This window comes from Penaeus chinensis, chromosome 34 (genome assembly GCF_019202785.1).
Source record: "Penaeus chinensis breed Huanghai No. 1 chromosome 34, ASM1920278v2, whole genome shotgun sequence".
Classification (NCBI taxonomy): Eukaryota; Metazoa; Arthropoda; class Malacostraca; order Decapoda; family Penaeidae; genus Penaeus; species Penaeus chinensis.
In genome coordinates, this window is record NC_061852.1 from 28595535 (window position 1) to 28613034 (window position 17500).

The 17500-nt window shown below is 38.6% G+C and overlaps 1 protein-coding gene across 1 annotated transcript in view; it reads right to left on the reverse strand.

Moving 5' to 3' along the window:
- Positions 1-6810: 6810 nt before the first annotated feature.
- Positions 6811-17500, reverse strand: part of LOC125043586 (coiled-coil domain-containing protein 93-like) — an 11399-nt gene continuing 709 nt past the window's right edge. Inside the window, exons 2-15 of the mRNA XM_047639796.1 lie at positions 16965-17078; positions 15887-15981; positions 15339-15450; positions 14824-14979; positions 13545-13664; positions 13184-13222; positions 12618-12671; positions 12041-12142; positions 10665-10894; positions 10262-10375; positions 9427-9635; positions 9043-9163; positions 8773-8857; positions 6811-8572 (exon numbers count right to left, since the gene is read on the reverse strand). Coding sequence (XP_047495752.1) covers positions 8405-8572; positions 8773-8857; positions 9043-9163; positions 9427-9635; positions 10262-10375; positions 10665-10894; positions 12041-12142; positions 12618-12671; positions 13184-13222; positions 13545-13664; positions 14824-14979; positions 15339-15450; positions 15887-15981; positions 16965-17078 — 1719 coding nt within the window. The 3' untranslated portion in view covers positions 6811-8404. The remainder of the gene's footprint in view (positions 8573-8772; positions 8858-9042; positions 9164-9426; positions 9636-10261; positions 10376-10664; positions 10895-12040; positions 12143-12617; positions 12672-13183; positions 13223-13544; positions 13665-14823; positions 14980-15338; positions 15451-15886; positions 15982-16964; positions 17079-17500) is intronic.

The window sequence follows — 17500 nt, forward strand, 5'->3', positions numbered from 1 at the left end:
GCCTGATTGGATGCCCTTCCTAATCAACCGTGGTTCGGCGTGCTAATACTCGTGCCACGGCGAGTAGGGAGTTCCCCTACGACACCTGCGTTTGACTTCCCAAGGCGATATGTCGTTTTCTCGGGCTCGAGCCAGCAGTCAGTTTACGACCACCGCGACGGGGACTGAACTCGGGACCACGAGAATAATAGTGAATTGGACCATCGCAGCAGTCATATATATATATATATATATATACACACACACACACACACACACACACACACACACACACACACACACATACACACATATCATCATCATCATTATTGGGGCTAACGCCGGCAGGGGCGCATAGCCGCATCCACCTTTCGTTTCCACCTACGAAGGTCCCTCATGGCGAGCCGCCAGGAAGGGGCCCGGCCCGTCTCTAGTTTGATTGATCTGTCCAAGCCACGACCTTCTCTGTCGTCCCACAGGCCTCCTCCACCTAGGGTTGTCTCGGACAGAGACAACCTGATGGGCAGGATCATCCTGCGGGAATAGAGCCAAGTGGCCATATAGCCTGAGTTGGCGATCACGGATTGTGCAAGTAACAGGTCCTGTACCGGTCTCACGGTGCAGCTGTTGGTTGGACACATGGTCCCGCTAACTGTACCCCATGATCCGGCGCAGGGATCTGTTACAAAAGGCATCAAGAAGAGATTCCAGAGCACAAGATAGTGTCCAAGTTTCACTACCATAGAGTAAAACTGGCAGTATCAGGGCCTTCTGCACAGGTACCGGCATCTCCAAATACTCTTGTCGAGAGATTTCATGACCCCTGCTGCCAGGCCAATCCGTCTACTGACTTCCTGGTCTGACAGCCCAGAGTCGTGAATTGCACTACCGAGGTATATAAAGATCTCTGTGACTTCGATGTTTTCACTGCAAGCACGTACCGACTGCACAAGGTCTCCTAGTAGGCCCCCAAAATCCTGGATCTTGGTCTTGGTCCAGGAGACCTCTAGCCCCAGGGGCTTTGCTTCATTGCTAAATACATCAAGAGCCGCCACTAGGGTTTCCAGAGATTCAGAGAGAACGGCAACATCATCAGCAAAGTCAAGGTCTGTAACCTTGATATTGCCCAGAGTTGCTCGACAGTGACTTTGGACAGTAGCTCTACTTAGTATCCAATCCATGCAAGTGTTGAAAAGTGTTGGTGCAAGAACACAGCCTTGCCTCACACCTGAACTAACAGGGAAACACCACACTTTACAGCACTTTCAGTGCCTGTATACAGGTTTGCTATTAGTCCTATAATCCTTGTTGGAATTCCTCTTAGCTTCAGGATCTCCCAGAGTGATTCGCGATGCACCGTGTCAAACGCCTTCTTGAGGTCGATGTAGGCTACGAGCAGCCCACGTCCGAACTCACGACGACGCTCTACAATGACTCGAAGCGCCAGGATGCGGTCTATTGTGGACTTACCAGGAGTGAATCCAGATTGCTCCGGCCTTTGGTGCCTCAACAGGTGGTCTCTGATACGTCTCAGTAAGATGTGCGCGAGTACCTTGCCTGGTACACTGAGTAGTGTAATGCCTCGGTGATTGCTGCAGTCCCCTTCCAGAGAGGGATGATCACACCCCTCAGCAGGTCAGGGGGAAAGGTACCAGTCTGCCAGATGCCAGACAGGACTGCATGCAAGCCCCTTGCCATAGGTTCTCCACCAGCCTTTAACAATTCAGCGGGATGCCACAAACACCTGCTGCTTTACCACTCTTCAGCTTGGAGATCGCCCCCCCCCCCCCCTGACTTCAGTCAGGGAGGGTGGATCCTCGCTGACGGGTGGGTCTGGCAGAGGAATCTCAAAATTACCCGCATCCATGTTAACTGATGGTGGATCAACCTTATACAACTGCTCAAAATACTCAGCCCAAAGCACACGCACCCCATCAGGATCTGAGATTATCTGGCCTCTTGCTGAGCTGACTGCAGTCGTCTGTGAGGAGGGCTTGGAGTTCAGCTTTCTCAGGGCTTGGTAGGCAGGACGAAGGTCACTTACTAAGAAATGGCTTTCGACCTCCTCTGCAAGATTACTGATAAACTGTTCCTTATCCCTTCTCAACAGTGACCTAGTCCTGCGCACCAGAAAACGGTGCAATTGCGATCCCCTGACAATCGAGCCGCACGACAAGCATCTGTGGCTTCCAGTGTCTCCTGCGAGATGGAATTCTTTCTTGCTCTTGGGCGTTCACCAATGGATTCCTGAGCTGCATCAAGCGTTTCACGCTTGAAGGTATCCCACATAAGAACAGGGTCTGTCAGGCCCTCGAGTGCTGTGAGACGACCAGAGATAGCCTCGGCAAATCCCCGGGCACACTCGTCCTCCCTCAATCTGTCCAAATGAAACAACCTAGGGTGTTCATTTGGGCGACGGGGGGTTCTAAAGTGGACCCGGAGAGTAACCACAACTAATCTATGATCAGTTCCACAAAACTCGGCGCTTCGATACACCCTGCAGTTCTGGAGGATCCTCTGCTAACACACAACCCGTGCCGCTGTACCAAGTCCAACGATGCGGGTCAGAACGCTGATACCAGGAGCCAGAAATCCTTAATTTCTGGGACCTAGCAAAGTCACGGAAAAGGAGGCTATTCTCGCTGCCAGCATCAGCTCCTGAGCCATGAGGACCGACAGACATCTCGTAGCCAGCTCGCAGCCGGATACCGCTGAAGTCGCCAAGAACAATACGAATATCTCGCCGAGGACATCTGTCTGTCACAGATGCAAATTTGGCGTAAAACATCTCTTTCACCTCAAGTTTATATACATCCGTGGGAGCGTATACAGCAGTAAGAGACATGAAGCCAAATGAAAGCTTCAGTCTCAATACCATAATACGCTCATCGACTGGAGTGACCTCAACTATCGAGGGTTGAAGTCTACTGGAGATGGCTATGGCTACGGCTACTCCCTGGGGATGATGGACACACACACACACACACACACACACACACACACACACACACACACACACACACACACACACACACACACACACACACACACACACACACACATATACATACATACAAACACCATTAGAGAGAGCCGACTATTAAAGTATATCTAAATGAGTAACTAATTGTAGAGGGAAAGTGATAGAATAGAGAGACTGGAAAATGGGAAGTGAAAGAATATCAGGGCAGTATTAGCAGAAGCTTTGCAAAGCCAGCCACTGCAATTTTGTAAACCAGTGCACTCTTAGTATCTTTACCAAGCAGGGGCCTAAATTACACCTTTGTAGCTCTGATCGTACCTTAATAATCCTTCTAAAGTAGTTTTTTTTTTTTTCAAAAAGCTTGTCAGGGGGAAGGGAGAGGGATCGCAGCGCCCAAGAAACTGATTGCGTTCACTTCGCTCGCCAAGCTAGTTTGGGTCACAAGCTGGATATCCGTGTCAGATTACCAAAGCGCCGGCTTACCTATTCCCAATAACAGTAGCGTTGACAAGCATGGTACATGCAAAAAAGAAAAGAAAAACAAAAGTTAACTGCTGGATGAAAGCAAAAGGGAGGGGCGAGGCACTTACGGAAGCAGCGATAAAAAGTGTGGAGAGAATATTAACAGCATGATTGGTAATGAGAGAGCTGGCTGATATGATGGAGAGAAGAAAGATAGATAGAACTTGTGTACGGAAGGCCAAATAGAAGAAGAACACGTTCAGGAGTATTTGAATTCGGTTCATATTGTTTTACTACTGGGCAAAGTGTGAGGAGATATTACTAAAGGAAGAGAAGTGATGAGTGTCTGGTTGATTGATGAGTGAGAGGCTGGTTGTTAAATGGGTCATAATGAACGCCATCAGTGGAAGTAAGATGGATGAGAAAGACTTGGGGTTTGCTGGATGCACGGGTTGATAGAATGATTCGTAATGTAAAAGAAAATACTTCTATGGGCATACCTGTTGGTAAGGGGAATGAAAGTGATGAGATAATGGGTTAATTACGGTACGATATCAAGGCATAGCATATGGAAGAAAAGATGTTGGTGGATTTTCCAGAAACTGTTGGAAATGCTTCTGGTGAATTTGTATATTAAGAAGCACAGTTTTAGGTTTAAAACTGGAAGAAGATGCACATGGGTTGATTATGTCACATGGAGTAAATGTTACCTAAACGAGATTGAAGATTGGTAATAGGAGAGACATAGCTACACACAATTGGTGGGCTGTGGACTGATTTTATATGTGAAGGGGAGATAGAGTGGGGTTAAACCATGGCTTGGTGGAAAGTGAATAAAGAAGACTTGTGGGAAATTCTAAGTGATGGTAATACTGCTGGTGAAGTGGCAGCTACTACAGAAGTAATAAGAGAGACAACTTGGATGGTACTTGTTCTAACTTCTAAAAAGCAAAGAGTAAACAAGAGGGGAACTGGTGGTCGAATAAGGAGGTTTAGGATATTATAAGATGAAAGTAATTTGTAAAGGAAGTTATTTGAACAGCCTAAGAAAAGTAAAAAAGTGGGCAAGAGTACAAGGATCTGCCAAAAGAAAGGAGAGGTAATGAAGGCTAAGAAAAATAAGTTTGGCAAACTATAAGAAAAGATCTTCACTATGAATTTAGAAAATCATTTATGTTGGGTAGCCAAAAAAGAGATACAGTTGGAAGAATTTGCAGTAAGTTAGATATTACAGAATGTAGATGGAAATGTGCTGGTAAAGAAAGAAGGCACTCAGAAGGTGGATGCGAGTACCTTGAGAAGCTGGTGATTGAAGAAAATGAGGGAGAGGGTGTTTGATGATGTGGGGTTAGTGGCATAGTAAAGATGAAGTAAGGGCAGCTATGAATATGAAGAGTGGAAGGTGGCTGGTTCAGATAATTGCAGTGGAAGCACGAAGTTGTCTAGGAGAGGCTGCTATGGTGTTTTTAGCCAAATAATTTAGTTTTCTTTTATGGGAGAGGTTGCTTGGGAAATGTTTGTGATCTTTAAAAATGATGTGCATAGATGGGATGGCAGAGTTAAGGGTATTAAAATTCTTTTTCTGGTGACAGGATCAAAAATGGATATGCAGAGGAGTAATGGAAGTATATTGGGAGGTGCATGTTAAGATACAGCCATCAGACTGGAAAAAAAAAGAGGAAGACCTAAAGAGAGAGGTTATGATGATAACATTGCCACAGTAGAAACAAAATAAAACATTTTATTTTGTTTCTTTTGTTTAAATTTTAATTGTGTAAAGACATTGACGTGTTTTGTGTTCAGGGAGGTTTATGTACATGGTGAGGGGACATGCAGATGGTGTATGTGGCAGAAGATACAGGCGACAGGGTGAAGTAGAGACGAATAATCTATTGTAGTGATTCTTTCAGAGAGCAGCTGAAAGAAGAAATATGAAGTTGATCAGGCACAACATGGAGTAACGGGAAAGAGAAATGGAAGTAGGGCTGCTGATGATGTATAGAGGAAGCCACAGGAAGATGCACTTTACTTTTATATTTAGGAAAAAAGGTTTAAAGACATGTTGTAGCACAACTCTGGGAGTTGGAAGAAAAAAGGTGTTGAGGATGGTGCAGGATGTGCTAGATATCAAAGGTCATATAGCACTATGGAAAAGTATTGTGGTGAAAGAGATTTAAAGGAGTTATTTATTAGAATGGAATGTCTTAGATTTCAATGATCATGGTATTATGAGGTAGTATGGTAAGGGAAGGGTTAGAAAGAGGGAAAGTAAATGGGGCAGCATAGGGATTGATAGAAGAGAGAGGGGTTAAGGACAAAGAGTGATTAGATTTTATGGAGGGTGGATGGTGTAGGATTTACATGGAAACAAAGGAACAGTGGTAAGTGTGCAGTAGGAAAGACAGGTGTGGTCCAGGTGGAGGTGGATTGCATAAGGTTTGGCACTGCCTTTTCTTGTTTGAAATGATGCTAATAGCTTGATGGACAAGTAGATCAGATATGATCTACTAGTACACTGGAAGAGGATGGACCTGGAAAAAGAGAAAACAGCCAAGGAGGAAATTTATCTAATTGGTTTAGGAAACATGAAGGTGGTTGGTGTGACACAGGGAGTTGCACAGGACAGGGTAAGGTGGTGACAGATGATCTGCTGTGGCAACCTCTCATTAGCTTTGCAAATGGCATGGTATAAAACAATTAAATAAGTTAGATAAAGAAAATAAGAGAAATGGTAATAGAGTTGTGTGTCCACAAAAACTAATTAAAAAGAATGCAAAACCCCGAAGAACGAAAAATGGTGAAATAAGGGTCAATGATTGATGGACAGAAATATTAAGAGAAATGATTAGAGCAAAACCAGATACTGAGTGGAATGTCACTTTGCTGAATACAGTGACACTGCCAGGCAATGGACATACCCACCCATTTTCTATGAATCTTTTTACCTAAACTTCTTTGACCAAATTTCTGTATTTAGGTGACATGACCTAGTGGGTACCAGGTTTCTTATGACCTTATCCATTTTATATTAAGACTCAGAGATGGGCTTGAATTAATCAAGAACAAAGACTGGATCATTCTAGCAGGCAGAGGTTGTGGCACTTGTTGGAACCCTGGACAATGCATCCTACAGATGGTTTATCATATGGAAGATATGTGTACACAACAGCCGCCGTGCTGGTAAAGAGGCTAAGCGAAATGCTTACACCATGGCGGCAGGAGCGCCTGCTGGCAATCCAGCCGCCACGGTAAGCACCGAGTGTCAGACAACTCAATGAGACAGCCGTAAAAAGCTGACACAGGCCGGGCCATATTTAGAAGGCCCGGGCGACGCTAGAACTTCGCAAACCAAACCACCACCATGAGTCTGAAAACAATTTTTTTTGTATTTTTTTACTATTTTACTGCGGGTAACAGTAGTCACAGATACAGATGCCCCTTAATCCATTTGTACAGAAAAACAATTCACAAATTCAATTGATGAATATAATCATGGGCTAAATTAAATATTGATAATGTACTTGGGTCTCCTGTCCCCAGAGACTTCAATAGCTAGATTTTTTAGGTTCAGTTAGATTTGTATTTTTTTATGATAATCATATCATGGAAATCTGATATTACTACTTGCTATGAACAATATAAATAATCAAAGATTTCTTTTAAATATTCATTCATGATCAGCTTGTTATTAGAATGAGAACTGGACTATGCCTACAATAAAGGATTACAATTCTTTCCGTTTTCTAAAAATTATGTTCTCTGTAGTACCTGCGCATACTAAGATCATAAGTATTATAATAGGGCTAATGTTTTCTTACACTCTCTTGATACCCTGAAAATTGAGGAGTGTATAGGAATTATACTGGATTCTAGCATGATGCCCATTTTTTACATAAGCCTCACAAAATTACAGTCCATAACAGGTAGAAAAACCCACAATGTAAAACTAGATTTATTGAAAGTGAGACTACAGTTTCAAAATCCACCTGGATTCCATCCTCAGGTTCTGGTACCCACTAGGTCATGTCGTCTGTCCTCACCTGCCCCATATTACCGCTTTGTCTCTCCTCTCTCTCTTTTATACTTCCTCCTCTCCCTTTCCTATTCAGACCTGAGGGTGGAATCCAGGTGGATTTCGAAACTTTAGTCTCACTTTCAGTAAATCTAGTTTTACATTGTGGGTTTTTCTACCACAGTATCAACACAGTAGAGTGTTTAACCATTCAGAATGTTCCTTCTAGAAGTACCTATAAGATGTAAAACATACAAGATTTTTTTGAAAAATATTTTCTTTCAGAGATATTCTATCATTTTATACATAAATACTTTTTCATACAATACAAGATATACATACATATACATAAACTTAAATATGTATCAATATCAAATTATTGTTGTTTTTATATCTGCATCTGTAACTGCATATAGACAGAATATGAAGACTGTCTGTAGATTCGTTGTAAAAACATAACAAGTTTGTTAGCAATGAAATTACTACAAGATCACAATCACAGCATATATACATTAGTCTTGGGTTTTAGGGTTTCTCCCATGACATTACTGTGCATGTTTTCTGAAATCAAGTCTTGCAGGTCCATGATAGATATTTTTCTATTTCTATTTATTACAGTCAAAATTAAAATGTTCATTCTATAACCCTATAACAGACATGAAACCAAATGCAACATATAGATTTGTGGAATGCAAAATCACAATATTTTTAAATAACAGAAAAATTCAACACCTCTCAAAATATGATTTGTTTTAAATAAATTATACTATGATATTGGGTAAGACAGGTACACTAAGCATACAAATTACGTATGCTTATTGTACTACAATGTCCTATATCTAATTCAAAACGAATTCAAGAATCAAATCATTTTCTTCATAATGAAAATCTTGTGCATGAAGAGCACTACAAACAGGGCTATATATTTTCAGTAAGATGGAAGGGGGTGAGCATCATCTACGTATCCCCTACTCTTTTTTCTGGATAAGTTTTTGATGCAGAACTTCATTTTTCTTTATTTCTTGTCCGAGCTGATGTACTGTTTTTGCATAATGACGGCTGAGCTCCTGGAGACGTGCTAATTCATCACTCAGCTTGTTGCGATGTGATCTTTCTTCTGCCTGCCTTTTCTGGAGCTGGGATGTAATATATTTTGTGTATATTTTGTATATAGAAACTTTATGAATCAATAATAGTAGTGCAGATACATATGACAGTGATAACAATTAATCCAAAACAGTGTGGTAAAAGTAATTAGTATTGTGGACAAAACTGATAAAAAATAAAATAAAAATAGAGAAGAATATATATACAAAGCCATAAAAAATATACTCACCTTTAATCTGTTCTGATGTATACCCTCCACTATTGTATCTAGTTGCTGAAGGTACTCATCCATATTGGCAGAATTACTGAGTGCACTGGGATTGAAGACATAAAGATAAGTCCATTTCATAAAACTATTTTAGGGAATGGGTAACATTATATAACATATACTCAGATCCAAGATTTTATGTCTTTCCTAGCTACGGGATTCATAAAAATTACGCCTATTACATAATCCAGAAAAGCAAGGATTACAGAAATGGGCATATATAGTACTTACATTGCCATGTTATCTAATATTGAGTTGAGAAGAGAAAGCTCCTTATCCATATAATTCTTTGTGTCCGCCAGGGTGTTGTACATATTGTAGAACTGTTGAGTTTCTCTATGTGTGGCAGCAACTGAAAAGCAGAATTAAAAGAAAATTTCATTTCTAATTGCATTTAAGGTTTACTAATTTTTGGCAGATTTAACATTCTTTACATTCAGTGCAAAATAAAGAAGTAAAAAAGAAAAAGACAAATATTATGCTCAGGCCACTGAAATGTGAAGTAAATATATATAATAATAATTCTCTCAGTTTAAGCAAATACTCTATAAATGTTGATATACTAAAAAAAAATTATATTGAGATGTACCAATATGACAACACGGAAAAATTTACCTTGATTGTAGAGTTCAATGAAGCGTCTCTGATACTGTGACAGCTCTGCCCGGCCAGGAACATCATCTATAACACGTTTCATTGCTTCCACCTGCCTGGTCTTTTTAGCCAGTTGTCGTCTCATCTTGGAATACTTCTCCTTTTCTGCTGTGTATCTTTCGGTAATTTCATCTCCTACATCAATTTCTTTTAATCTTGTTTGTAGATCACTGAAAAGTTTATTTTGAATCTTGAGATGAATAACTTCACTTATGAACATATCTGACATCAATACTGTGTATTTCATCCCTCTTATATTCACTTGCTATCAAATGATGTGTTTTATTCATCCTCAATATGCACTTCTTGAACAAGATATGAGTATTTACTTTATGATTATCTGCTTTACTTGAGCAAAGGCACCTGCAGTTAAGCTTGGAAGTGAAAAATCATTTATAATTTTGCATTGATTTACTCTTGTGGCAGACAATCTTTAAATGAATCATGAACCAATGTCACCTCCCCTAAATTTAGGAGATGAAATATTAATGGATATTTTTTTCTCTATTTTTCAGATTCGTTGAAATTAAAACCTTCCATAAATAAATTACACGAGTTTTTGAAATCAGTAAAACGCATTTAGGTTTTTTTTCAAGGCTTGTAATGCACAATCTTTTCAATAAACTTAAATAATACATTCTGTCACTTAGCTAGGACATTGCAACCTAGAAGCAAATCCGCTATTTGAAGGTTCACCTAAACTACTAAATGCCTGCTCTTACTGATTTTCTATGATTTTTGCTTCCTATGTAGAACTTTGAAAATAACTCTGATTCTTTAATTATACTAAACCAACCTGATTTCCTTCTTCAGCTTCTCTGACTCTTTTCGACATCCATCCTTATACTCAGCCTCTTTCTTCCTTACTGCCTCATTCTCTGCTACCAGCTTTGAGAGTTGTTCCAATAGCCTGGAAAAATGGGAAAAATCATCAGGAGCTAGCAATACTGTATCAAGTGTAAATGGGAATAAATTGTTTAAATATAGCTTTTCCAGGGTAGATCCCAAATCATCATATTTGTGAATATATATAAATCAATTGATATGTTAAAGCCACAACTGATTTATGTCTTCTCATTCTCTTCTCTGAGATTTATTACCATGAAACATTATTTTACTGGTACTTTCCAAAATGAAAGATACTACCTCAACCTCACTCTAAAATGTATAAGGGGTACACAGGATAACTGAAATCATACTTGTTGTTTTCCTTGGTGTCGACTATGCCTAGTTCTTGTATCTCTTGTTCTAATCCTGCTCTGGTCTGTTTCACATCCTGCAATTTGGCCTTTAATTCCTCTAACTTCTGTTGTTCAGACTTTTCCTTCTTTTGTTGTTCTGCTAATTGTTTGGATAAAGCTGTACGCTGTTTTTCCAAAGTTGCAACCAAGCGGGCATGGGAAGAGGCACTGTCCCCTAGGATCTCCTCCTAATAACAGAATCCCACGATGTATTAAAAAAAAAAAAAAAAAAGAGAGAGAAAAAGAAAAAGAAAGAGAAAGAGAAAGAAAAAAATATGTCAGTTTCTATTGACACAGTGGTTACCATCTCTAAGCAATCTTTTTGTGAAAGGAATAAAAGAAAAGAAAAAATGATGTATCAATTTGAATACCAAAGACTTGGATTTAGCTTTTGATAACATGCCTGTAAAAAAAAAATCCTTACATCCAAAGACTTAATACAGTTAAAAATAACAAGGTCAGTCAGACAGGTAAGAATTTATGAATGCACAGTGATTTATAAATGATTCACTCGGCAAGTCTTAACACACTCAATATTAGTCTTCACAAAAGACCATTTCTTGTCTGATTTTCTTAATATCAAATCCACTTTTCAGTGACTATGTTGCATATGTCTGATTATTTTACAACATATATATATATATATATATATATATATATATATATATAAGTATGTATATATATATATATATATATATATATATATATATATATATATGTATATATGTATATATGTATATATGTATATATGTATATATGTATATATGTATATATGTATATATGTATATATGTATATATGTATATATGTATATATATGTATATATATGTATACATGTATATGTGTGTGTGTGTGTGTGTGTGTGTGTGTGAGTGTGTGAGTGTGTGTGTGTGTGTGTGTGTGTGTGTGTGTGTGTGTGTGTGTGTGTGTGTGTGTGTGTGTGTGTGTGTGTGTGTGTGTGTGTGTCTGTGTGTGTGTGTGTGTGTGTGTGTGTGTGTGTGTGTGTGTGTGTGTGTGTGTGTGTGTGTGAGTGTGTGTGTGTGTGTGTGTGTGTGTGTGTGTGTGTGTGTGTGTGTGTGTGTGTGTGTGTGTGTGTGTGAGTGTGTGAGTGTGTGTGTGTGTGTGTGTGTGTGTGTGTGTGTGTGTGTGTGTGTGTGTGTGTGTGTGTGTGTGTGTGTGTGTGTGTGTGTGTGTGTGTGTGTGTGATCATTATTTCACAAAATAAACAAAATATTGCAACTGTTGAATTTTATCAACTAGACTCAGATCTATCTTCCCTTTGATGAAGGGAATTCATTCAAAACATTCACAGCCAATTAAACACAGTAAAACTTACAGATATCTGCTGCTGGAGTTCTGAGTAGTGCTTTGAAGTGGCTGCAATCTCATTCACACGAGTGCTGACAATGCTTCCTACATACTGTGCACTTAGTTTACCCTGAAAATGAATTTCCAATCAAAATATTTCCTCTTGTAATGCTCAAGAGAAGAAAAAATCAATATTATGAATCTAAACTCGAAATAACCAAAACTACTTATTTTGATGTTGTGATCTTGATTATCAAGAATTATTATTTACATTACCAAGCACCAAGTTTATCACAATCTTATTGTTTTGCATTAATCCTCATTTCTTTACAAAACTGTTAAAGTTATCTCACTTCCATTACTCTATTTTATCCCTGTATTCTACTTCTTTGACAGAAATTATGTACTTAAAACCAATTTTACTCTATAATCTGCTTGTTAAGTATTTAATACCAATTCTCAACTTTCTTCTTTTTCCAAACAAAATTCTGAATTTGTTTGACTACCATGATGAATCTAACTTTTCAATGAACTGACTTTCCCCCCAAGATTGTTCTTCCACTTAAACTTAACACTACAGTAAAATAAGAAAAAGCTATTCTTACCTCAGCAACATCAGCAACATCCATTGACTGCATCAGTTGCTCAACTTCTGCCATCTGATGTTATATGGATTAGACACAAAACACATGCTTTTAATATGACACTACGCTTAACACTTCAAACAAACACTCAGAGCATTAATAAGATGTATTAATCTTTCCAGTTTACAACAAGGCACTCACTGGTTGCAATATATTCAAAACAAATCCAGTCCCTAATTTCTTAAAAACATTAAAGACATAGGAGTACTGCATTTCCCTTGATATAAGTGAATTGCAGATAATTAGAATTATTTATATGACACAAATTAGACTAACAGTCAAAGCAATGACCTCACTTGCTGGGTATGCTTTGAAATGTCTATAAAAGTGTTAACAGTTCAGAACCTAGTATAACATAATACTCATATTACAGTTCTACCTCTGGCAACTATTCACTGTTTTGGTCATGGCCTTTTTAATTTTAAAAATTGACAGAAACTGGATATGACAGAAAAATTGTTGCAAATGTATATTAAATAAAACAACACAAACTTGCTATTCAAACACTGGTGACCCATCAACTTTACCTCAGTATTAGCATCTGGTTCATCCTGATTAGGTGTTTTCTGTTGACAAAAAAGAGGCAAAATATTACATGTCTATTATATGATGAGAATAATTTTAGTTACTGACCTACAGATATACTAGATGAGTCAAGGAATTGAGGGACACTGCTTTGCACTGTAGATACAATTGGGAAGGCTGGTAATTCAGATCACCAGATGGTTACACTTGAATATAAAATGTATCATCATGCATTCTTTATAACAGTAAAGATTGTTGTCACCTAAATTTATTAAAGGTAAACTGAACTGACTGTCAATTCTTTTTACTTTACTTTGATTTAATAATGCCATAAGCTCATACTCCAATATCTGGGCACATCACCTTTATACCCATGTAACTCAGCTGTCCATATTCTAGCAATGTTGTCTGGATACGCTGGCTTTCTGACTCCTGTGGTGTTGAGGTTTTCCTTCTCCATCTTCTCTTGGGTCCATATGATCCCTGAAAGAAGTCCAAAAGCTCATAAACGTGTATAAAATGTCACAGTATGACTATATGAACCTGCTCTTCACAACATAGACATGAAGGAAATGTCTTACTCTACTGAGAAACTTAATTAGGAAAAAACACTAATAAAGTAAACTATTAACCCAAAGCCAACGGGCATGGCATGTATGTACATGCTATGCCCACTATGAGTTTTACTTGTACTTAGTCACCAATGAGCCAATTATGAGACCTACTTGTCTCACCTGTTTACCCTTTTCCTTGATTTGCAAAAAAATTGTTATCTTACACTGCTGTTACTAATGTCAATAACATTATAGTAATTACAATGTCTATAACAAAAATAACACCATTGATAATGGTAGCCATCTATATGAAGAGTCATTTATTAAAAAATTCTAAAATGAGCACAGCATTTTCCCGGTGACATTGGGTTAAGTAACAAGTATCATGAAGAAGAAAAGAAGTGAAAAGAAGTGAAAAGAAGTAAAGAAGAGCTGAAACCAGAATATTCTAATAATTGTTATATACACACAAACACACACACATGTATATATATGTGTGTGTGTGTATGTGTGTGTGTGTGTGTGTGTGTGTGTGTGTGTGTGTGTGTGTGTGTGTGTGTGTGTGTGTGTGTGTGTGTGTGTGTGTGTGTGTGTGTGTGTGTGTGTGTGTGTGTGTGTGTGTGTGTGTGTGTGTGTGTGTGTGTGTGTGTGTGTGTGTGTGTGTGTGTGTGTGTGTGTGTGTGTGTGTGTGTGTGTGTGTGTGTGTGTGTGTGTGCGTGTGTGCGTGTGTGCGTGTGTGTGTGTGTGTGTGTGTGTGTGTGTGTGTGTGTGTGTGTGTGTGTGTGTGTGTGTGTGTGTGTGTGTGTGTGTGTGTGTCTGTGTGTGTCTGTGTGTGTGTGTGTCTGTGTGTCTGTGTGTGTGTGTGTCTGTGTGTGTGTGTGTGTGTGTGTGTGTGTGTGTGTGTGTGTGTGTGTGTGTGTGTGTGTGTGTGTGTGTGTGTATCTTTATACATCTATTTATACATTTATATTGAAAATGCTATAAGCTTTACATCATAGCATTGCTTATAAGTATTAACTACATAATAAAGCAGGGAATCTGAAAGTTGGGAAACTAGAGACCATACAAAACTTGGCTACAAAGCAAACCTGTACTTCCGATATGGTCTTGGACACAGTTGGCCATGCTTCCTTGATTTTCTCTTGTTGTGGTGTGGAATAGTAAGAGTGAAACAGGAAGTCTGTAAAGTTCCTTGTTTCATCAACAAATTCCTCTCTGGTTTCCAAAGCTTTTTTTACAAGCCACTGAAAAAAAAAGAAAAAAAAAGAATCATACATAATCTCACGAGGCACAGTATACTCGTGTGTTCTCAAAATAATATTCAACACATGTTCTAAAATAGACAACTACTGGCATTCATTATCTTCTTATACATTTAAATGAACTGACCACTCACCAGCAGTTGCCTTCTGAATATCTGAATTGTACTTTCAGTTTTTTCATGGTAGAATTACTGCTTGTACAGATTGAAGTCCTCACAATGACTGTGGTATTACCTTCTTTTCCTGACTATATTTATGAAAAATTCTAATACTTTTACAAAATATTAAAAACAACATCTCGAGAAGTTTACCCTGTTTTTTTCCTCTACAATACTACTAACCTGTATGACTGGAAAGATGTGTATGGCATCAAGACCCTGAATCTGGTGAGGTTCAAGCTGATGCGGACATTTCATAGATTGCACAACTCTGACGATTCTTTCAGTCAGAGCTCTGTGAAATAGCCATATGTTCAGTACATGTTTTGTTTTGCTTCAGAACATATTAACACGTGTGTGTGTGTGTGTGTGTGTGTGTGTGTGTGTGTGTGTGTGTGTGTGTGTGTGTGTGTGTGTGTGTGTGTGTGTGTGTGTGTGTGTGTGTGTGTGTGTGTGTGTGTGTGTGCGTGTGTGTGTGTGTGCGTGTGTGTGCGCGTGTGTGTGCGCGTGTGTGTGCGTGTGTGTGTGCGCGTGTGTGTGCGCGTGTGTGTGCGCGTGTGTGTGCGCGTGTGTGTGCGCGTGTGTGTGCGTGTGTGTGTGCGTGTATGTGTGTGTGTGCGCGTGTGTGGATAAAAATGAATTAATACATTAATATTATTGGATAATGAGAAATAAGGTATGTAAGGCATTGTTTATGCAAATATATACACACTAAATAATTTTTAACTTACATTTTCTGACCAATAGTAAGATTCTCACTGAATAGTAGATCAACATCCACATCAAAGTTGCAAGTTTCAATGCACCATGTTAGACCACCTACTACCTGTGAAGAATATTGGTAGATGCAGTTTCCTATAATCAGACTGGGTAATGGTTAATGGTTAAAACAAATAAATGTGCTAGACTACAAAGGTCATTTAGCACTATGATAAAGCATTGTGGTGAAAAGAGTAAAAGTTAATTAATGATTAGAATAAAATGTGTTGGATATCAAAGGCTTGTAGAGTGCTATAGGATAGTATTGTCGTGAAAAGGATAAAATGGGGAGAGCAAATGGAGTACAGCAGGTACTCCATTTGCATCTATATGTCTGAGAAAGGGAGAGGAACACTGTACAGGAGATGAAGTGGAAGGGGTATTACTATCGGAGGTCAGAGCTGTGATCAAAGGAGAGGCAGGGGTTGGAAAAAGAGAGAACTAAAATTTAGATAGACTAGTTGATGAAGAGGCCTTAACGCTCCTAATAAGAATACTAAATCTTCATTATTGACCTGAGATATGTGGGGAAGAGAAACAGTGTACCCCTCATGGTCCTCATAAAGAGTAAGGGCAAGACCAAGGGAATACCATGCCTATGGCTCCCAGAGGCCATTCAGGATGGACACAAAGCCAGCCTTTCATGGCTCTCACGCCTTAGGGAGTGGGTAGAAGAAGGGATTAAAGAAGAGAAGGAAAAGGAAAGGGGGACAAGAAAATACCATTCAAAATTAGGTGAGGTGAGGGCTGAGGTCCAAGGTAGGGGCAATCCCCTACATTGGGCTTCAATCCCCCTATCCTATGCCGAACCATGATAACAACAGGCACAGGTTGGAAGGGATAGATTAGGTAAGAAAGAAAAATGAAAAGAATATATCATATAGCCATTTTATCTTATATGAATGACAAACATATTTTGTAGATATAGATATTTTATATATATATATATATATATATATATATATATATATATATATATATATATATATATATATATATATTCATATTCCAATCAAAGATAATACAATATGGTATAAGAGAAATACATACTTTATCAAAGGGAGAGAGACCCTTAATTCGAGCCCTAAAGTAACCAGCAGCAACTAAAAGCTCGACAATTTCTGAAAGCTTGAGTCCTTGTTCTTCATCTTCTCGAATGTCAACCTGAAAATCATAGTGATATTAAATAACTATAAAAAATCAAATACTAGTGAAATATATCTTTAGTATAAAGGCACATATTCTAGATTGCTTTTAGAACTGTGTAATCATTTGTCATTACTATCTATTATTGGAACTAAAATAAAAACAAATTTTGTATTTCAGTCAAGACAACTGAGTTAAACCCAGTTCAACTTTATGACAACTATCACCATATTTTGCCTGCACTTTACTTGATGATACGTTAACATGATATTCAATATAATCTTTAAAATATATCCTCATTTTACATGCAAGGAAAACTAAATGTTTTATTCAAAAGGTTTATTAGTCTATTACCATACTCTGCTCTGAAAATATCTAAAAATAATGGCTATTTTTGGTATTGATGGATTTCTCTTACCTCTCGAGCACACACACACATA